This window comes from Protobothrops mucrosquamatus, unplaced genomic scaffold, assembly GCF_001527695.2.
Source record: "Protobothrops mucrosquamatus isolate PMUCROS unplaced genomic scaffold, P.Mucros_1.0 scaffold787, whole genome shotgun sequence".
Taxonomy (NCBI): domain Eukaryota; kingdom Metazoa; phylum Chordata; class Lepidosauria; order Squamata; family Viperidae; genus Protobothrops; species Protobothrops mucrosquamatus.
This window is the reverse complement of record NW_015387055.1, coordinates 579,144-600,013: the sequence shown is the minus strand read 5'-3', so window position 1 is coordinate 600,013 and position 20,870 is coordinate 579,144. Positions and strand designations below refer to the sequence as shown.

Genomic DNA, 20,870 nt, shown 5'->3' with positions numbered 1-20,870 from the left:
CCCAGATTTTACGTAAACATTCGAAGGTGTTTTAGCTGCAGCTTCTCATCTGCCAAATTAAATGCGGGGGGGGGAGAGGAGGAAGGGGGGGGCTGCTGGATGTTGGCAGGTGCTTCTCTTGAGATGCCTCGAAGCAGGAGAAAGTTTCCAGCAGCCTTTTCTCTGGGGCTTTCCTGGCTCTGAGGCTGTCTAGGGGTGGGGGGACCCAGGGCGGCTCCGCAGGGTTGAGCAGATGTGGGGAGTGGGCTGGAGTGGGAAGAAGCAGCCCTCTGTGCGTTCTCCTGCCTCTGGCAAGGACCGGGCACCATTCCCAATTTGAGAGGCTGGCTGTGTCCAGCTTTCCCAGGGGCCGAGGCTTCTCCGTGGGGACCCCAGAGGCAGGGAACAGTTGCCCTCTGCCCCGCATCGGAAGGGGCTTCCTTGGATGCTGGCTGTGGGGATAGGCAGCCTTTGCCACTCCTCTGATCTTGGGCCCTTTGGGGCATTGTAGCTGCTGCTTTGCTGCTCAGCCTCTCCGGTCCTGGCTTGATCGTGGCTTGACGCAGCCCCCCAGCCAAGCCCCAGATTCAGCTGCTGCCCATTTGGACATTTATCTCCAGTCTTTCCCCTCCTCTGTTCTCCCTGTGTTTCTCCAGAAAGATGGAGCTGTTTGCTGTAAGGCAGTAATGCTATTCATTAGTTTTAGGGGCTCTTCCCTGTCTGTCCCCCCTCCCCACTTTCCTCCGGGCACAGTTCTATTCCTGTCTTTGTGCGGCTGAAAACAGTATAATTTGTTTGGGGGAGAATGTCATATATTGCTTTTTTTTTTTTTGAAGCCCGAGGTTGGAGGGAGCTTTTTTTTTTTTTTAATAATCCTGGTAATAATTCTGATAATGATAACGTTATTTATTAGGTGGGAAATGTTTAGGAAACTTTGAGGAGGGAACATAAGAGTCAATTTCCTGGTGTCAAGCCAGGCCTGTATTTATAGCTCCTCTTGACATGATTTTAATTGAAAATTTTTCCTTATGTTTTCTCTGGGCTAATTGTGGTTCCCTCCTCCTGCACATCCAGCAGGGCCAGAAATTTGCTCTCCCCCTTTTCGGTACTCCGTCTTCTCCTCCCCCCTCGATGGTACGTAGGCTGTTTCTGCAGAGGGGCTTAGGTGGGCAGCTTCCTTCTCTTTTAATTGATTGGGGTGATGAGGCTGGGAGAAGTTTGATGAATGCCTGTGTTTTATTAGCTGCCTCTTCCAATTACTCCCCGCGTCTGGCAGATCACTGGAGACCCCTTGGGCCTGGTGGTTGTGTGGAAGAGGACATAGGCCCAGCTGCACTGGGGGACTGGGGGAGTGTCCCTGGGAGGGGGGGGGACGAGGGGTTGCCCCCTCCTGTCTGGAAGAAGAATTCGGGAGCCCAGGGAACAAAGAGTGGAAGCCACAGAGGCCGGCTTGTGAAATGGGCAAAGCTGGAGCTTCCTGCTCCCCACCCCCAAAAGGGGGCTGTGCAAAATGGTGTGTGTGTGTGTGTGCCCCCCCACAGGGACATTTGCAAGGAGCAGTGGCAGAGGGCTCCAAAAGAATTTGTTCTCCTTCAGAGGCTGGAGAAAGAGTTGACCCTGCAGGAAGTTAGCCCCAGGGCTCCTGGAGGGCAGAGAGAGAGAGCTGAGAACGCGGGGGGGGGGGGGGTTCCCTCCCAACCTCCCCCCCCAAGTCAAGGAGAGCCTCTGCTGGTCAGAGGCAGCAGCCAAGTTGCCAGCCTTGGATCCAGAAGCTGTTAGCAGCAGCAGCAGCAGCAACCAATTCAGAGAAACTAGTCCTCAGCCAGCTTCTGCATTCACACAGCATACGTGACTCTACTAAGCATGGGTTGTTGGTGGCAATGGCGGCTAGCGGGAAACCTTGTCCTGCATCTTGTGGGAACCGGGGTTTTCTCCTCCGGGATCGTTGGGCTTCCTGGAGGCGATGCCAGCTTGGGTGCCTCTGGGGCAGGCAGGAGGCAGCTGAGGGTCCCTGAAGATCCTGTAGACAGCCGGGTTGCTTCCGTCCGCCTCGCCCCCCAAGGCGCATCTTTCCCACTCAGAGCCAGAAAGAGGAAGGGGGGTCTCCTCCCCCCCTCGTCCATCCTGGTTCTGGGCCTGGCTGGCTTCTGCCTCCCGGCCTTTTCTCCTTTTTTTTTTGCCCGAGAGGCTGGAAAGTGAGGCTGATGGAGTCTGACGTCCAGCCAAGGTGTTTTCCGCTCGTTTGGATGTCTCGTGGCTCTGAAATAATCAAGGTGGAATATTTGATCGGGCTGGGAAATGAGGTGCTAAATTTGTTGTGAGATTGGTGTCAAAACCAATCGAGGCCTTTGCTCCTGCGGGAAAGACGGTTAAATGAGAACTGGTGAAGAGGGCTGCCCGGGGGCACCGTCTGGGCAGAGAGAGAGAGAGTGGCCGCAGATGCCCAGCTTGCCGAGAGAGGCTTTGGCGTGATCCCAGACGGTCGGAGCACCGAGACCCTGCCAGACCCTAGTGGGGGCCCTTACCCGAGCCAGGGAGTGCCGGGGAAATGCCAGGGCCCCTTTTCTCTTGAAAACTGCCCCCCCCCATTAATCCTGCCCTTGAAGAGAGATTAGACAACCCCTTTCAAGGTGGTGGTTTTTAGTTGAATGTCTGGAACAGTCCTTATGGTTTGTAAACTGTGATTTAGGGCTCCTCCTTCCATGTGAACGCCCACCAGCTTTTCTTCCTTCGCCAGCAGACCTGACAAAGGTGGGCATGCCAACCAGGTCAGCATTTGGGAAGATGAAGGGCTGGCAGGTGTCTGGGCTCCCCCTGGCTTGTCTTCTCTAACTTCATCAGGGTGGCTTGTAGGGGTCCCCAAACACGGGAGCCTCCCTTGAGCCTTGTGTGGCTAAAAGCAAGCAAGCAAGCTGAGGGGTGGGGGGAGGAGGCACCAGCTCTTGGGGGGGATCCCTTTGGGGCAGCTGCCCTTTCGGGAGGGGAGGGGAGAGGAGGGCCCTTCTGGGCGCAGGACCCAGAGAGAGGGGCACCTCTCTGGGCATCGCTTTCCTATTGCTCACACTGGCTCCGCTCTTTTTCTTGGAGGGGGCAGCCTTTCTTTGGGGGTGGGATTCTCCAGGGGTGGCTGCTGGCAGCCTTGAGGGCAGCCTGGAGCCAAGTTTGCAAACAAGGCAGGGAGCGTGCAGGGTCGGAGTAAGGGCACCCCTTGGAGACCCCCATACCCGTCTGCAGAGGGTGCCTGCCAGACGCCGCTTCCCTGGCACACGACGACGGGTAATGGCTCCGACGTGAACTTTGATGCTGCCAAATCTTGATGTCTGGCTGCTTCTGGAGGTTGCCGAGACAATCGCCGTCTTCTTTTTGCGGCTTTTGTGCCTGTCAAAACCCCCCTCCTCCCCTCCTCTCTTTCCTCTTTCCATTCCCCAGACCTAAATTTGTTCCCCGTCAGTTAGTTGGCAGATCTTTGTTCGTCTCATTTGCTGCTTTGAACGCCGAGTCGCCTGTCTTGTTCCCACTTTTTCAGGGCTGGAGAAATGCTTTTGGCGGAGTGAGTGGGCTGAAGGGGGGGGCAAGGAGCGATTTCCAGCCAGCCATCAAACATACAGCAGCACCCCTGGCAGGTTAGGGGGGGGCTTTGTAGCAGATGGGCAGCCCCTCGGTGCTGCTTAACCTGGGGGGCTGAAGGAGGCAAACTGGAGTTGGGGGGGGAGCAGTTTCTCCGGTCCCTGGATGGCTTTCCTCCCCTCCCAGATTCACGCGCACGGCCATCTCTTTTGTGCCCAAAGGAGGAGGGCATTTCGCAGGACCCTCCCCTCCCCTCTCCAAAATACCCAGGGCAGCCAACTGTTTTATTTCCATGTTCCTTGGAGGACACAGTGCGTAGGTTGCTTTTATGGAGGGAGAAAGTGAGTGGCTTGGGGAAAAGGCTTAAATTCAAAAGGGGGGGGGGAGAGGAAACACAGAGAAGAAAAGGCGATAAAAACCCAAAGTCTGAGCAGGGAGATTTAGTTCCTTCTGAAAGCTGTTGGTGGAAATGAAAAGCTTCCCTTTGGGCCCTGCTTTAATAGCGAGCGGAGCCGAGAAACTGGAGGCTTTAATCAGCCTTTCCGTTGATAAATTGAGGGATGGGCTTGAGGCAAGCCCCCCACCCCCTTGCTTGGCTCTAGTGCTGCCTTTAGTCTTCCTTAGCNCTGAGCAGGGAGATTTAGTTCCTTCTGAAAGCTGTTGGTGGAAATGAAAAGCTTCCCTTTGGGCCCTGCTTTAATAGCGAGCGGAGCCGAGAAACTGGAGGCTTTAATCAGCCTTTCCGTTGATAAATTGAGGGATGGGCTTGAGGCAAGCCCCCCACCCCCTTGCTTGGCTCTAGTGCTGCCTTTAGTCTTCCTTAGCTGGGAGCGGTTGTGGCCCTTCCCTTCCCCTCACCCCGTCTTGATCTGAGGGCCAGGAGGGCCCCAGAGGAAGGAAAGAAGGCATCCACCTGCCCCCCAGGTGTTCACCCCAACCGGATGGGGCATTCAACAGTTCGAAGCCCTGTGTGATCCATAGGATTGAAACTCCATTGTCATTCTTCGTCTTGCGAGAGGATGGGAGTTGTAGTCCATTAGCATCATTCTAGAGGTTCAGCTTCCAGCACCCGCTGCTGACCCACTTTCTGCAGCTCCATCCAGGACTTAGGATCCGCTGGGCATCCCCAAATCTTGGCTTCAGGCAGCCCGTGACGACATACATGCCCGTTTGGTCCTTTCCTGCATCTCAAGAAAAAGCCCCAAGAGACCCGTGTCGAGGCCCGGAGATGGCAGGGGCTCTTGGCAAGGCGGGTGCCTGACCCCGAAGGGCAGCTGGGACCAGGCACCATGGGTCATGCCTCTCCCCAGCACAGTTGGAGAAAGAGGCAGAACAAGACCGGCGTTTTAAGCAGTTGTGCTCTAGGGAAGGGAGCAAGATCTGTTTCGAACACGGCCTTCAGGGATTTGGACTGAATTGGCACAGGGGGGGGGGCATAATCCCTACCCCCTCTTTCTTTCTCCAAAGGGCCAGGGATTTCCATCCTCTCCTGGAAAGGGGGGTGGATCCGGGTCCCCTGAAGCGGCGTCAACGGAAGAGACCCAACTGGCTGGGCCAGAAGGCAACTCCAGAATGTGGCGGCCCTCACCCACTTGTTTGCTTTGCTCCTAACTCCGTGGAGATGGGTTTTCCCCAAAAATTTTATTCCCAGTTTCCAGATTGGGAGGAACGCTGCAGCCTCCAAGTCCAGTCCTGTGTCCCGCCAGGCAGGCAGCTGTTTCTCTTGCGCCCCACAGACCCTGCCACAGTTTGCCCCTGTTCTGGGGCCAAGTGCCGACATCCTGAGGGAGGCATCGCCACTCTGGGAGGAGAGAGGCTGTGAAGGAAGGGGGCTCTTGGCCCCGCAAATAGTTTCTCTCCGTACACAAATTATTTCTTGTGACGTGTGCTGGCAATTTTTTTTTTCTTCTTCCTGGCTCAACAATCAATAAGACTGCAGCGCTTTCTCTTATCTGGAGAGAAGTGACAGCAGCCNGACATCCTGAGGGAGGCATCGCCACTCTGGGAGGAGAGAGGCTGTGAAGGAAGGGGGCTCTTGGCCCCGCAAATAGTTTCTCTCCGTACACAAATTATTTCTTGTGACGTGTGCTGGCAATTTTTTTTTTCTTCTTCCTGGCTCAACAATCAATAAGACTGCAGCGCTTTCTCTTATCTGGAGAGAAGTGACAGCAGCCTTAAATGAAATCTCTGCAGTGCGTGCTTATCATGACTATCGCCTCCTCCGAGCCGCTCTGGCAGGCAATGAGGAAGCCGCTCTGCCTCAGTGGTGTGCACACCTGTGCTCAACGCCGTGCGGTTGTGGCGAGGGGGAGGCAGAGTCTTAGCCAGGATTCAGAAAAGAACGCCACCCTGCCATTTTTAAGCGTGTACATCGCAGCAGCCCTGCCGAGTAGACACCGTCGTTCCTGTTGTGTATGGTCGTTTATAAAAGTGTCGCTCGGTTTTTCTGAGTTGTTGCTGTTTTTAAAGACAGGATAACAAACAAGCACAGAGAGGCAGGGTCGAAAGTCCAGCCTTTGTCAAACTCTGCTCGGTGGGTTTAGCTACCCTCCTGAGGATGGAAAAGGGGGGTGCCCAAGGGACCCTCTGCTGGCGGGGGAGTTGGCTTGAGGGTCCCAAGGGACCCTCTCCTGGGTAGGGGGTTGCCTTGGGCCCTCTTCTAGGCTGCTCTGCCTGCACCTCTTCCAGGCTTTGGATGCCGAGACCAAAGGATGCTTTGCGTGTCGGCGGATGTTGCGGTCAAACTCTTTGGTGGTTTTGTTGGCACTGCTGAGTTGATTTGAAGCTGCGCCTGGAATTGGGGGCATTCAGTGGTGTATTTTGGGTGCCAGAAAGTGCCTCCCCCTTAATTGTGCCATGTTCTCCATGCTCTGGGGGCTCCAAGAGAAGCCTTTGGCTGGTTAATCCATTGACTTGGACCCCTCCCTGCTTATTTTTTTTAAGAAATCCAACTTGGAAGGAAACACCAATTATTTAGGTGACAGTTTTTTTTAACAAATTCATAATTATTTCAACAAATCCTTCAGAAAAGAAGAGTGTCCCCCAGATGGTGGATACAAATGGTAAAGAGGAGTTCCTGGGGGGGGGAGTTTGGGGGGAGAGGAGAGCAATCCTGCTTTGCGGGGGGGGCTCCTGGATCTCCCTGCTTCAGAGCTTCAGCTGGTGCCATGAAGCCCTGAGGGACGGAGACGTCTTTTCTGAACGAACGTCTGCCCGGCGTGCACCTGCGGTCCTGAAATCCACAGGGACTCACCTTGACTGTGGCTGTTTTGCTTGTTGCCATCCTCAGCCTCTCTCAGGTGGACTGCCACTGCTCATGGCAGTTCTGCAGATCCAATTCCCACGAATTGTTGCAGAAGAACTCAGCCTGCCCTGTTCTCCCCTCTTACCCCTCAGTCCTCCAGACCCGCTTCATCGAAGAACCGGAGGACCAGACGGTGGTGGCCGGGCAGAAGGGCGTGCTGTCCTGCGTGGTGCTGAACTACTCCGGGATCGTGCAGTGGACCAAAGATGGCCTGGCTCTGGGGATGGGACAAGGCCTCAAAGGTGGGATTATTCTCTGCCCCCGAGAGAGAGGGGGCTTCTTCTTCCCGGCATATCTTCTCTGGAAATGGTCCACCGCCCACCCTTGCCCACCCCCTGCCCGCCAACAGGGCATCATCTCTGAAAACTGCCAGCTGCACTCAGGGACAGTGCTGGGGGCGTCCTCCCCCCTCCCAGCATCAGCTGGCCTCCTTCCAAGGGGCTTCACTCACTTCTCCAGCACAGAGCACCGAGGACGGAGCCTCCCCCCCTCCCGATTCGTTTGCTGCCTCTTATTAATTAATGTGGCAGTTTTCCGTGATTTTTTATTCTGAGGACGTCTGCCTAGCCTGCTTTCATTCCTCACAAGTGATCATCCCCCGTTTGAGACACTCGAATTTTACAGCAAGGTGACCCAACTCAATGCAGGAGAAAAAGCTGCTTTGGGAACCAGTTGCGCTCCTTGCCCTGTGTTTCGTGGGGTGGGGTAATTTGCTGGGTGGGGCCATTGACCCCCCCCCAATCTCATGGCCACTGGGAATGGCACTACACTCCCCCCCACTTGATTGGGGAGGTCAAGCCTCTCCTTGCAGACCCCCTAAGGACGAAGTTTACCTTCTGCCATTGACTGATGAGGCCTGGGCTACGTTCAGTCCAAATCTTGCAGAGGGTGCAGGTGTGGATTTGCAGAGCCTCGCCAAGCCCAGGCAGGGCAGGCCAAGCGGGGGGAGGGTGATGCCAGCTGGGCACCCAGCCCCGCTCACCTGCCTCTCTCTCCTCAGCCTGGCCACGCTACCGGATCATCGGGGCGACGGATTCCGGCCAGTTCAATCTGGAGATCACCGACGCAGCTCTCTCCGACGATGCCTTATACGAATGCCAGGCCACAGAGGCTGCCCTGCGATCACGGCGTGCCAAGCTAACAGTCCTCAGTGAGTGGGGGAGGTCCCCTCTTGGAAAAACATGGCTGGAGCCCCAGAAACTTGGTACCCCCTCCCCTCCTGCTGCCTCCCTGTCCCACGTTCTCAAGTTGCGTCCCCCAGTCCTTTGTTAATCGCTATTCGTGGCCAGGGACATTCCCAGTGGCTCTGGGTGCTGACTGTTTTTTTTCCCCAGACACTTCTTTCTAAACAGAGTGAGGAATGGGGGTGCCTGTTATCTCCCCACTTTTCCCATTGGGGACTGGAGGATGTGCCCAAGTGTTGGGCCCCCAAACCAGCCGGGCTTCTATTCAGGATCCTGACCTGTGGCTGGCTCTGTCTGCTTCCCTTGTAGTTCCTCCTGAAGATCCGGTGATCGATGGGGCCCCCGAGATCTTGCTCCGCGCAGGCACACCACACAACCTCACCTGCCGGGCACAAAATGCCAAGCCCGCGGCCACAATCATCTGGTTCCGCGATGGGTTGCCACAGTCCGAAGCTGCTACTGCCACGGTACGCTGGGCGACGTCGGTGGGAGGGCTGCTCGGGGTCCGCAGGGTACCGTGAGGGAACCGACCCCCAGACACCACGAGAGGCCAAGATCTGCCATGGAAGCCATGCAGAATCCCAGCCTGCCCAACCCCACTGCCCCTTGGGCGTGTCAGACTGCAGCTCCCCTAATTCCCGGCATCTCTTGAGTGTTCAGAGGCGTTGCAGATTTCAGCCTTCTGTGCCTGGAGTGCCTTGTGCGAAGGGCAAATCCTGCTCAGCTGCACCTCCTCTTTCCTCCTGGGAGTGCTTCCCTCCTCCCTCCCCAATTCTTAAACTCTTAATTTCATTTCTCTCCACCAAGATCCAGAATAACCATCCCACTGGCAGCCTCCTCGCTCTGGCGAGGCTGTTTTTCGCTCATTAATCCCCAAGCAGTTTATGGTGCGTTGACATTAATTTGGGCAACCTCGTTGAGCATTTAATAGGCATGGCTGGAACGTTTTGGTTCCAGGCTAATTGGATTGGTGCAATTACCCCCAGATTCGGGGCAGGACACGTTGAGGGTTGCTGCCACCAGAGCAGGTTTCTCTGCTGGGAATCTTTCTAACAAAAGGCTGTGTTGCTGCTTCAGTTCTGGTACCCTGTGCAGAAGCCTCCCTTGGGGACACCAGAGAAGATTCTGGGGTCCTTTATATGGGGAGGGGAGGCATCTTATTCACTAGAGTACAATGCCCAGTCAACATCCTGAGTGCAGGGAGGGAAGCTGCGTATGGGTCAGCCATGCTATTCTAAGGAGAAGAGAGTTGCGGTCTCTGTTCTGACGACTCCCCAGCTCACCTTGGCCGTGTCCCCAGACTTTCAGCTTCTGTTGCCTATCCAGGAAGTCTTAATGGATGGAAAGAGAGAGACCACCATCAGCCAACTGCTCATCACGCCCACCGACCTGGACATCGGGCGAGTCTACGTGTGCCATTGCAGCAATGACGCCATCCCTGCGGGCAAGGAGGCCTCCATCAAGCTCAACGTTCACCGTAAGGAACAGCACTTTGGGTCATAGGGGGACCCCAATCTTTTTGTTCAGAAGGGGGGGGCACGGCTGATTTGCTGGCCATGGCTTAGGGTCTGGGAAAAATTGGAAGAGAAGAGATGGCAAAGTGTCTTTGCTGGAGCTGGTTAATATTTTGGTTTCTGAATTCGTCCTGGCTGGGACAATGACCAGCTGGTGTGTGACGGTTTAGTTGTTAGACCCCTTGGCAAAACTTGGCAAAAGAGGATGCCAACGGCATTGGCATGTAGGGTGCAGAGGAGGAGCTTGATGGGGGTCAAGAAATCTGGGGGTGCTGCTCCCAACTGGTGGTCAGATCAAAGAAAAGAAGTAGCCATCGGCTACATGGCTGTTAACCGTTCCTTCTGCATGGCAGATCCTCCAACAGTGACGCTGTCCATTCAGCCACAGACGGTGCAGGAAGGAGAAAGAGTCACCTTTACCTGCTTGGCCAACGCCAATCCAGAGATCAAAGGCTACAGGTGAGCTGGGCACTGACCAGATGGGAATGATGGACCTCTGGACCCTCACCTGCTCTTCCATGGAGGTTCCTCTGACTCCCCCAATGCTTGACCTGATGGGATAGCTCTTCTCCAATCTTGCCAGGTGGGCCAAAGGTGGAACGATTATTGAGGATGCCAAGGAGAGCAAATACGAGACGCAGGTGGATTACACCTTCTTCACAGAGCCTGTCTCTTGTGAAGTGCGCAACGACGTGGGCAGCACCAACGTCAGCACCCTGGTGGACGTCCATTGTGAGTGGGGGGGGACATAGCTGCCAAGGCTGAGACGGGAGAAGGAAAGTGCACGCCTCCTGCCTGCACTTTCAGCCCCAAAGCCTCTGATCGCCACCTGGGGCCCTGGTGTCCCCTTGGGCCCTTGAGGGAAGAGGGGTCACTTCCGTAGCATCTCTTACCCTGCTCTCCTCTGCCAGTCGCTCCTCGCATCGTGGTGGATCCAAAGCCCCTGACCACCGATATTGGCTCAGATGTCACCTTGACCTGTGTATGGACCGGGAATCCTCCACTGACCCTCACCTGGGCCAAGAAGGAATCCAACATGGTGTGTTCCCTCCTTGCCCTAGTGGACCAGTGTGTGTGGGGGGGGTGTGTGTGGCAGCAGCAATCTTTTCTTAGAAGCAGCTCCAGTTTAGGATGGGAAGTTGCACCCATATCTTGACTGGGTTTTCTCAGGAGGAAGGGAGGGAAAGTGCTGCTCCATGATGGACCTGCTCTCTCCCCCCCCCCCACCAAAGGCATCTTGCATCTTTTTTCACCCCCCAGATACTCGGCAACAGCAACCAGTTGTACCTAAAGTCTGTCACGCAGGAAGACGCGGGGCTGTACATCTGCAAGGCCATCGTGCCACGGATCGGGGTGGGCGAGCGCGAAGTGTCCCTCATTGTCAATGGTGAGTGAAAGCAGGGACACCCCTCCCCAACTGGGCACAGCTGCACCCCAGGGAAGAGGGGAGGCTGCTGACCACTTCAGCTGGCCCTCCTAGGGTTTTGTCTGTCTTGGTCTCCCAACACCTTTTCTGTCCTTTCTCCATGTTTTTTCCAGGTCCGCCGATCATCTCCAGCCATTCCATCCAGTACGCTGTGCGGGGTGACCGAGGAAAAGTGGAATGCTTCATTGGGAGCACGCCCCTCCCCGACCGAATCGTGAGTCCTGAGGGCACCGTTAAAAGATACTGGCTTGGAGCAGGATGTGTTTAGGGATCTGGAAGGAGACCCGCCTGGCTGGCGGATGGATGGATGGATGGATGTCAAGAGCTGTTTCCTCTTCTCCCTCGAAGGCCTGGGGCTGGAAGGAGAACATCTTGGAGAAGGGGACCTTGGAGCGCTACACCGTCGAGCGGAGCAACACGGGTGACGGGGTGCTGTCCACCCTCACCATCAACAATGTGATGGAGGTGGATTTCCAGACGCGCTACAACTGCACCGCCTGGAATGCCTTCGGTCCGCGGACAGCCATCATTCAGCTGGAGGAGAAAGGTGGGCCGTCAGAAGGGGGGGAGCTGGCAAGTGCCAGGAAGGCTCTCACTAGCTTTCATGTGCAGCGGACGCCCTTGTGCCCCAGGGAAGGCCAGGAGTGTGGGGTGGGGGGAAGTGGGGGTTGAGTGTGCAAATTCAGCCGTCCTCTGCCCATTCTAGTTCCAGGTAACCTCCTGCCCTTTGCTGGTGCTGCTGGGTTTGGAGGCTGCTGCCAATTCTGACAAGCCAGGAGGTTTCTCTTGGGTTTCTCTCTAATGGGGCTGGCGCTGCCTCTCTTTGCTTGCTGTTCCCCCCCCCCCCGGGCAAGGAGATGGCATGGCTTTGTCTCAGACGTAAAAGGGCAAAGTCAATGTGTAAAAGCTTAATTGATCCTTGGAAAAGAGCCGTGTTTTCCCATTGCTTCCCACTCCCCCTTTTGCAGAGGTTCTGCCAGTGGGCATAATTGCTGGTGCCACCATTGGAGCGGGTATTTTGCTCATCTTCTGCTTCATCGCGCTGGGCTGTTTCCTGTACCGACGTCGCAAAGGGAGTGAGTGTCTGGTGTGCGTGGGTTTAATCGGGGCGTAACCTGCTTTACAGAGGGCCAACTGGTATTTATTTCGCAGCGTACTGCTCCTAGCTGGGGAAGCTCCATTTACTTATTGGGCCGAAACTCGGCTCCTATGCCCCTTTGTTTCTTACATTGCTTTTTCAAGCCGAGCTCAGAGAGGACTAGCTGCTTCCTAAGCTCTTAAGTGGCCCTTTCCGGGGCACGTCAGATGGGACCTTGGATTTTTTTATTCCCCTAGGGAAATTGGTTGGGTTCTCTTCCGGTCCCCTGGCAGAAGAACTATACCTAGACCGTGCAGTGTTTCTCAACCTTGACAATTTTAAGGCATGTGGACTTCAACTCCCAGAATTCCACAGCCAGAATTGCTAGCTGTGGAATTCTGGGAGTTGAAGTCCACATGCCTTAAAATTGTCAAGGTTGAGAAACACTGATCCTAGAGGGAAGCGTAGCTTAGCGCTGGTGGCTCAACCCGAGAAATCCCTGGGGTTCTCCTTCTGCCAGGAATCAAAAATGCCCTGAGTTTTCTCTTCTCGCCCAGGCCGAAAAGACGTGACCCTGCGTAAGCTGGACATCAAGGTGGAGACGGTGAACCGGGAACCCCTGACGCTGCACACAGACCGCGAGGAGGACACGGCCAGCGTCTCCACCGCAACGCGGGTTATGAAGGCCATTTACTCGGTGAGGGGGGCCTCCACACCTGGCTCCTTCACCCCAAAAGCCTGAGGGGGGGACCTGCCCACTGCCACTCCTCATTCAACTCAACTCCTGGCTGGGTCAGAAGGCCTGCAAGTCATGTTTCGTCTTGGCCCTTTTTGACATGATGGCTCAGACTGAGGAGGCGGTGGGAGTGTTTGTGGCTGGGAATGTGTTCGTTGAGGGTTATGGGTGAGCGGTGGGAGGCGGTGGGAAGGGTCAGAGCTGGGAAACGCATCCGTCACACAGAGAGAGATCAAGGGAGCAAAGAGCCATGGTGAGCCTGGCAAGGGTGATGGCCTAAGACAGTGGTGGCAAACCTATGGCACGGGTGCCAGAGGCGGCACTCAGAGCCCTCTCTGTGGGCACGCGCACTGTCGCCCCAGTCCTCGGACTTCAGCTGGGTTTTATAAAACCTTTTCGCTTTAGGCCTCCGCCACCGTGTGCAAAAAAAAAAAAGGTTCAATCAATCAGTCAATTTCAACTTCTCACGGGAAAAAAAAAGATCTTGCAAAGTTGGAATTGATTGATTGAACTTTTTAGTCCCTCCCAGTCTGCCGTTACCACCGCAGCCACGCCCACCCAATGTGCCACACCACCCGGCACCTGACGATGCATAAGTGGGTTTTGGGTTGCAGTTTGGGCACTCGGTCTCTAAAAGGTTCGCCATCACTGGCCTAAGACAAATGCCCTGGGAAACTGCTGGACCGTAGGATTTCCTCAGGATGCCCACAAGAGAGGAATAGGGACAGAACTTTGGATGTTGCAAAGCACGACAACTAGGTATTGCCTGGCTGAAATTTGGGGTCTTTCCCTACCCCCCCCCCCATCTGCCTCCTACAGTCCTTCAAGGATGACGTGGACCTGAAGCAGGACTTGCGTTGTGACACGGTGGACACGCGGGAAGAATACGAGCTGAAGGTGAGAGGGAGGCTGCTGGCCCCAGCTGGAGACCCCTTAGCAGCCCCTGCCTCCTCTCTGTCTGGCTGGGGCCTGCCTGCCTGCCTTGCAGGGAGGGAGCTTGGTGCTCTGCCATGGGGCAGCCCAGGAGTGGGGGGCTGCAGTCCATTGCCTGAAAGAGTTTGGACCTTTCGTTTGGGCTCCCAGGGCCCTTGTTGCTGGGAAGCAGAGGAGTTCCACTGAAGGGGTCACCTCAGAGCCCCCTCCAGCCAGTGGCATTTACAGCAGCACCCAAATGCTTGAGGGGGGGCTCCCTCTGCCAGGCAGAGCTTTACTTCTGGAGGGCTTTTTCTTTCCACTTTTCATTCTTTGTGTCCGGCAGTGATTGTGAAGCTGCCATGTGAACAGCTGTTGTATTTCTCTCCCTGTTGGTCCTCCAGGATCCCACCAATGGCTACTATAATGTTCGTGCCCACGAGGACAGGCCGTCTTCCCGCACGGTGCTCTACACAGACTACCGCGCCCCTGGCCCGGCTCGCTACGATGGGCGGCCGTCGTCACGCCTCTCCCATTCCAGTGGCTACGCTCAACTCAGCAGCTATGGCCGCGGCCCTGCCTCTGACTACAGTGGAGACCCAGTCCCGGGGCCCACACCGGGCACGGCCGCTGCTGACACGGCCAGCCAGCTGTCGTACGAAAACTATGGGGGTCATTCGGGCTTCCCCCCAAGTGCCAGCTATGCCACCTACCGCCTAGGCTACAGCCAGCCTCCACCGCCCACCCTGGACCGGGCAGCCTATGACACATACGACCCCCTGGGAAAGTACACCGCATCGACCCGCTTTTCGTACACCTCCTCAGACTACGGGCAGCGTTTCCAGCAGCGCATGCAGACTCACGTCTGAAGTGGGTGTTGCATCCTGATGGGTGCAGGTACCTCATGACTGCCCCCTGATATTCAGGGGGCTCTTTCCCTCCCCCCCTCCCCAGCCTCTTTCCAGGCTGGACTTGTGGACAATGCAGAGCGTGGCACCTGCTGCCCAGTTGAGGATCACGCGGTGGCCGCCGGTCCAGCTGCTCTTCTGCAGTTTCTTCCTTGCTGCTTTAACTCTCTTGACGGTTCTTTTATGAGGGTCCAGATTCTCCAGACACCCCATCCTCAAGGGCTCCCCCTTTTCCTCTTTGTAAAAGACAGATAAGTGGGGGAGGGCAAGGGAGCCCCCACAGAGCAGTAATTATCTCCATCCTGCCTCAGTTGAAACTCATTTTCCATCTTACCCGCAGAAGAGGCATCCATTGGCAGCCCCAGGCAAAAGCAGCATTCATGCGATTAACAGGAGGCCAGCCCAATTCGGTACAGTGAGGCCTAGCGGTTGGAGGTAGCCACCAAATAGGGGGGGCATCCGTTGAGTTTCAGCCCTGGTTTTTTTTTGGGAGAAGCCAGGGTCAGGCCGGCCTTGGGTGCAACAGCTGTCTCCCTAAAGCCCCTCTTAAGAGAACTGGTTTGCACTTGGGGTGACGCTGTCTGGGAACGATCAAAACTGAAGTCTGCATCCCTTCCGGACCCCCGATGGAGCGAAGGTCTAGCCCACCTTGGCCACAGCTGTGCATTGTGCAAATTTTGGTACGAAATGGACTCCTTGGGGGTGATTCCTCCCCCCCTTTCTCTTTCAGGAAGGTGTCCATAAAACCCTGCACCCTGTGTGGGTCCTGGACAGGGCAGTTATGATGGGGGGAGGATGGGGCGGCTCTCAGGTGCCACCCACCCACCCACCCACCCACAAGAGCGAACCTGCCTGCCAGCCAGGAGGGCCTTTGCAAGATGTGGCACTGTGGGTCCCTCCCCCAAGCCTCCTGCCACGGTAGCCATCCTGGAGGAAGCCTCTTCTGCACCCTCCCCCCACCCTCTTGCTTGAACCCCCTCCTCGGGGGCAGCCTGGTTGCAGTCGCAGGAGGAGGAGGAGGAGGAGGAGGAGGAAGAGGAGATGACTCCTGCTGGAGTCTGGCCTTTGGGAGGGCAGTGCTGGGCACACACCCCATTCTCCCACATGGCCACATCCTGAGCAAGATCTCCTGCAGGAGGGCTCATGGCTTCTTTCCGTCTCCAGCCTGGACCCCCCCCCCAGCTGTTGCAGAGGGCTGGCGAAAGCGTGCTGTGGGTCATTGTGTGTCTGTGCAGACATTTCACCCCAACCCCCATTGTCCTGTCCTGTCCTTGCTAGCGGGGTGACTGCAAGCCCTTCCTTCTCCTGTGCCTTAAAACTCTTGCTCTGGTGCACCCACTAAGAAGGCAAAGCAAGTCGGGGGGGGGGGCTCCTTGGCACAGTTTATATCTCAGGTGTATAGTAGGACACATAACTGGGAATCCACCTTCTCCCCCCCCTCCCTCCCCAGTCCAAACCAGTGGTACCCACGTCCTTCGCATGCTGCCTCTTCTGGTACTCTGGAGCCCTCTGCACTTGGATGGGAACAGCTCTCTGAAGAAGTGCATTGAGACTGCGCCCTCCTCTGGCTGGTTCTGGGAAGTGTTGTCTCTTTCTGCAGCCCAATAATAATGGATGTTGGTGCTTATTTGGGGTCCCGCTTTATCAGTCCCCTGGACCCCCCCCCGGTGGAATGGGGTTGGAAAAATCCAGGAAAGGCCTCCATTGGATCTAAGGGCACTTTCCAAGGGGTGCTCCTTTCTAAGATGGTCAGGGTGGCCCCTTTAGAGGTGTACCTTCTGCTCGGTTCTCCGGGAACAAGAGAAGTGAGTTTGGTGGTTGAGGGTGCAAAATCTACCAGAACTGCTGCTCGTGTTGCCCTTCTCCCCTCTTTCCCGGAGAGGGTGAGGGAGCTGCAGATTGGTCTCAACGTTGCAAGTTGCAGGGAAGTTGCGGTATGCCAGAAGTTGGGCACCTGACCCACCCGCCCCCACCTCCCTTTTTCGCCAGAGGTGCCAGGAATGGAGCTCCGGCAGCATCTGCCCTCTGCTCACCAGGAAGCAGAGAAATGGGAGAGTTGAAGAGGGGGGGGGACAGGGCTCTGGGCCAAAAGCAACAAGATAAGTCCACCAATTCTAAGCCCGTGGCTGCATTCAGACAACCCGCCATGCGCAGAGCCTCATTCCCGAAGGAGCCCATTTCCAGAGTCAGTTTGAAAGGCCCAACCGCCTGGGTTCGTACAACTTGCTTGGCGGCAAGCAAACCAGCATTAACATTGGCCAAGCTTGCCATGTATGAAAATGCAACTGCTGGATCCTCAACAGTCGTGTGAACGCAGGCAGTCTCAGCCACCAATCAAAAGGAGACGCTGACTCCCTCCCTACTCTCTTCCACACATACACACCCCACTCCACCCTGCTTCATGGACATCCAGAATTTGAGCAATAACTAATTACAGCTCCAAAACGGGCGTTGAGATCAGAGCGCCTGGGCGCCGTCAGGTGACGGCGTGGGGGGGGAGAGGGCGCCCCCCGCGTGTGTTTTTTTTTTCTCCTTTCTTTCCCAGAGACATACATTCGTGATTGTCCGACAACTTCCTTCCCCCACCTCATTTTTTAAAGAAAAAAAAATGTTCCTTTTCTCATTCTTAAAAAAATATGTACTATATTTTTAGTCTCAAACACAATATATTATATATAAATATATATTTAATTTTTATATATATAAAGATAAATGATGAAAAAAAAATGGGACATGTCCTCCTCTCTCTTGGTGCGAACTTGGGAGGGGGCTTTGATCTGGATAGCATGGATTAACAAAACTTCCTTTGCAAAATGGTTCAAGGTGCTGCTTTGATTTTTTTCTCAAGCGCCCCCATTAAACCACCTTCACATTATCTTTGATTCCCTCTGCTTTTAGAAGGAGAGGGAGGTGACTCCAGCTCTCTCTTCATTTGGTGGGGGGGAGGCAAGAAGGGCCCCTGCGTGCCGCCCCCCCTTTTAAGGCTCAGGAACAGCAACTCCTTGGCAGGGGGTGGGGGCAATGCCAGCACCAGGCAAGGGGAGGCTTTGGGGATGGGGGTCTTGAAAATGTCTCCTGCATCTCTGCTGCGTCTCCTTCCACTCTGGACCAGCTGGCCGGAGCTGAGGAGCATGGAGAGGCCGAAGGGCCAAAATGGAAGAAACCAAACTGCCCTTTCGTCACCTTGCTGTTTTTCTGAGAAGGGGAGAGGGAAGAGAAGCCCACCAAACAGTGGTGCCACTGTGATTTATGGCTTCGCCAGGCTGATCATCAGCAATATTGTAGCTGCTGCAGGTTGGGTAGAGGCTAATCTTGCTCTGAAGTGCGACCACCGTCACTACTATTTCACATTAAACTAAAGGAAAGGTTATTTCGTCGATTTGTATGTGGACCCTCTGAGACCCCTCACCCCGGCGCGAACCGTGGCCCGAAGGAGATTCCGATTCGTCGGAAGAAACTACGACGTCGAGTTGTTTGTACCGTCGAAGGACCGTGGGCGGGCCGGAGTGGGTCGTGGCGCCCACACGCCTTGACCCAGCGCAGGCAGACACAGCCCTCGGCCCCTCTCCTGAAAATGGCTGCAGGACATTCCCTGTTGTTCAGTATTTTGACTTGTGATTTAACCTGCAGAATGTGGGTGAGGAGCCTAATCTGAATACTAAGGAAGTGGCCATTACTGTAGTTATAATAATAGTAATGATAAAGTTGGAAGGGACCTTGGAGGTCATCGAGTCCGACCCCCTGCTCAGGCAGGAAACCCTACACCATTTCGGACAAATGGCTGTCCAGTCTCTTCTTAAAAACTTCCAGTGTTGGAGCATTCACCGCTTCTGGAGGCAGGTTGTTCCACTGGTTAATTGTTCTCACAGTCAGGAAATTCCTCCTTAATTCCAGGTTGCTTCTCTCCTTGGTTGGTTTCCATCCGTTGCTTCTTGTCCTGCCTTCAGGTGCTTGGGAGAATAGCCTGACTCCCTCTTCTTTGGGGCAGCCCCTGAGATACTGGAACACTGCTATCATGTCTCCCTTCGTCCTTCTCTTCATTAGACTAGACATCCCCAATTCCAGCAGCCGTTCCTTATATGTTTTAGCCTCCAGCCCCCTGATCATCTTTGTTGCTCTTCTCTGCACTCTTTCCAGAGTCTCAATATCTTTTTTACATCATGGTGACCAAAACTGGATGCAGTATTCCAAGTGTGGCTTTACCAAGGCCTTGTAAAGTGGTATTGCTATTTTAATATAATGTAGAAGCCCCCCCTCATTCACAGCTGCCAGTTTGGGGGGCCCATCTGCAACCCCCCCGTCCTGCCCTTCTGGAGCTCGCCTTGAAATGCTTCTCGGATGCTATACATTTCTCTACCTCCGTAAAAGCGGAGACTTTTCTGGCATTCCCGGCTGGGACAAAGTGTGTGGCCGTGTTTAGAGGTGCCTGTCAACCATCCCTGCGGCTCTCTGATGTACGGTGTAATTTTTTTTCCCCTCTTTCCTTTTTATAGTTTCCTATTGTGAGCAAATGGGCACTTTTATTTGCTGAGCACGGCTTTTGCTGATCAGAACAATTTTTTTTTTTTAAAGCCAAAGGAATAGCCTTTTTCTCACAAACCTCAATGTCACCTATTTCTGGAGCGTGAAGCACCAGCGCTGAGGGATAGCAGTTTAATTAAATCACAGGGCAGCTCACATTGAGAGCTTGCCTGAACATCTAAGGCCATTAAATGCCTCTCCCCGCCCCCCCCCCCATGTTGCAAAGAAGATTATCAAATGAATGTTTTCTTTTCTGCAACATCCGTAGATTATCACTGCATAATTCTGAATCTGCATTAAGGCAACACCTTTATTAGCTCAAGCCAAGGATGTCGAATCTGTGCTGGCCTCGATGTCCGCCTCTGCCCGGGTGCCTGGGCTCCTCCATTGCCACCCGGATGGGGGCGAAGCAGTTCTGCAGACCGTCCGACGGGGCCAAGGACCCACACCAAGGGAGAATCCACTCTCTGGCTCTGCAGTAGTCCAGCCCTGAGCCATTCAACGCCTTGAATTCTTTCTTTCCCGTTTTTCCTCGTTTTCAGTTTTATTTGCCTGGTTTCTGCTACGTAGTTTGGTGACAAGAGTTTAAATGAAGTGAAACCGTCCTGGTAGTAACTGCAACGATGACTTTTTGTCACCGCGTTTGACCTTGTTGTCGTGTGTGCTGCAATAGTTTAAACACTGAATTAGTTGACCGTCAAAAGGTGCCTTCAGCACCTCTTCCCTTACTTCCCGCAAGAGGGCCCAGGGACTGTCTGTGGTTGTCGGAAAGCAGGTAGAGTGGGGGGGGGGCTCAAGGACGGCGTAAGATGACGGATCCTGGCCACCTTCCTTTCTAAAGGAGATGCAGATTTTGCATGCAGCAGCCAGTCTCCAGCACTGCAGACGAGAAGGAGCCCCTTTGCTCCTGGAGGAGATTTGGGCTGGGGGTGAAAGAAGCGCTTCTGGGCGTTGGGGGGATGGTTGAAGGCTGCCCCCTCTTTGGGGAGTGGGAGGGAGACCTCTGCATCTTTGCGGAGTCCTTGCCCCAAATCGCTACCAAACGAATTTAATTTCTGTTGGTTCGAGCCTGACTTAGTGTGGCCTCTTATTTATTTAGGACTCTTAGAGGACACATTTTTCATCCTTATTTAATTATCCCCTCTCTCTCTGAGGATTTCAATTGTGCAGAAACAGAGGCTGCTTTTAATTAAGCAGGTGGATCCCGGAGCCTCGCAGAGCTGGTGCTAAAGAGGGCATGGCGGGGCCAGAGGAGGGCGGGAGAGGCGGAGCGCAGGCAGGCAGAAGCCGGGCCGGAGACCCTCTGCTCAGAGGCCTGGGGAGGGGTGATTGCCATCTCCTGCTTTGGGCTGGCCGTGGCAGGCCCCCCCCCAGCTCCATCATCTGCCGCGGGATCCATTGTGTGGTTCCAGAGGAGGCTAAGCAGGAAGGAGCAGCATTCGTGGCACCCGTGGGCCACTCTGTTGGCTTGTGTCCTGCTAGCATGGAGAGCCCCTTTGCAGAAAATGCCACTCCAGGGCTCGGAACGTGGTTCCCTGGCTAGAGGCAGGGGAATCACCCAGGCAGGCCTGCTGCCCTGTGGCGAGGGGTGCTAGGAAAGACATCCTGGCGTGAATCCATTTCTGTTCCTGGAACGGAGATTTGGGGAGAAGAAGGGGACACAAACCCCCTCCCCGGTTGCTTTCCCCCTTTCACCAATCTCCCCCTTTTTTTCCTGCAGGCATCTCTCTTCCTTTTTTTT

The 20,870-nt window shown here is 55.0% G+C and overlaps 1 protein-coding gene across 1 annotated transcript; it reads left to right on the top strand.

The window, feature by feature from the left end:
- Positions 1 to 7,073: 7,073 nt before the first annotated feature.
- Positions 7,074 to 14,569, top strand: KIRREL1 (kirre like nephrin family adhesion molecule 1). Its single transcript, XM_029284645.1, has 12 exons — positions 7,074 to 7,092; positions 7,851 to 8,000; positions 9,902 to 10,007; positions 10,132 to 10,280; positions 10,460 to 10,587; positions 10,809 to 10,935; positions 11,088 to 11,188; positions 11,323 to 11,521; positions 11,943 to 12,050; positions 12,610 to 12,749; positions 13,608 to 13,685; positions 14,105 to 14,569. The coding sequence occupies exons 1-12, from the start codon at positions 7,074 to 7,076 to the stop codon at positions 14,567 to 14,569; spliced, it is 1,770 nt and encodes a 589-aa protein (XP_029140478.1).
- Positions 14,570 to 20,870: the final 6,301 nt, after the last annotated feature.

Coding starts and splice junctions, on each gene's coding strand:
- KIRREL1 (XM_029284645.1), top strand. Junction 10,936..11,087: donor AGTGTCCCTCATTGTCAATG/GTGAGTGAAAGC, acceptor TGTTTTTTCCAG/GTCCGCCGATCATCTCCAGC. Junction 12,051..12,609: donor GTACCGACGTCGCAAAGGGA/GTGAGTGTCTGG, acceptor CTTCTCGCCCAG/GCCGAAAAGACGTGACCCTG.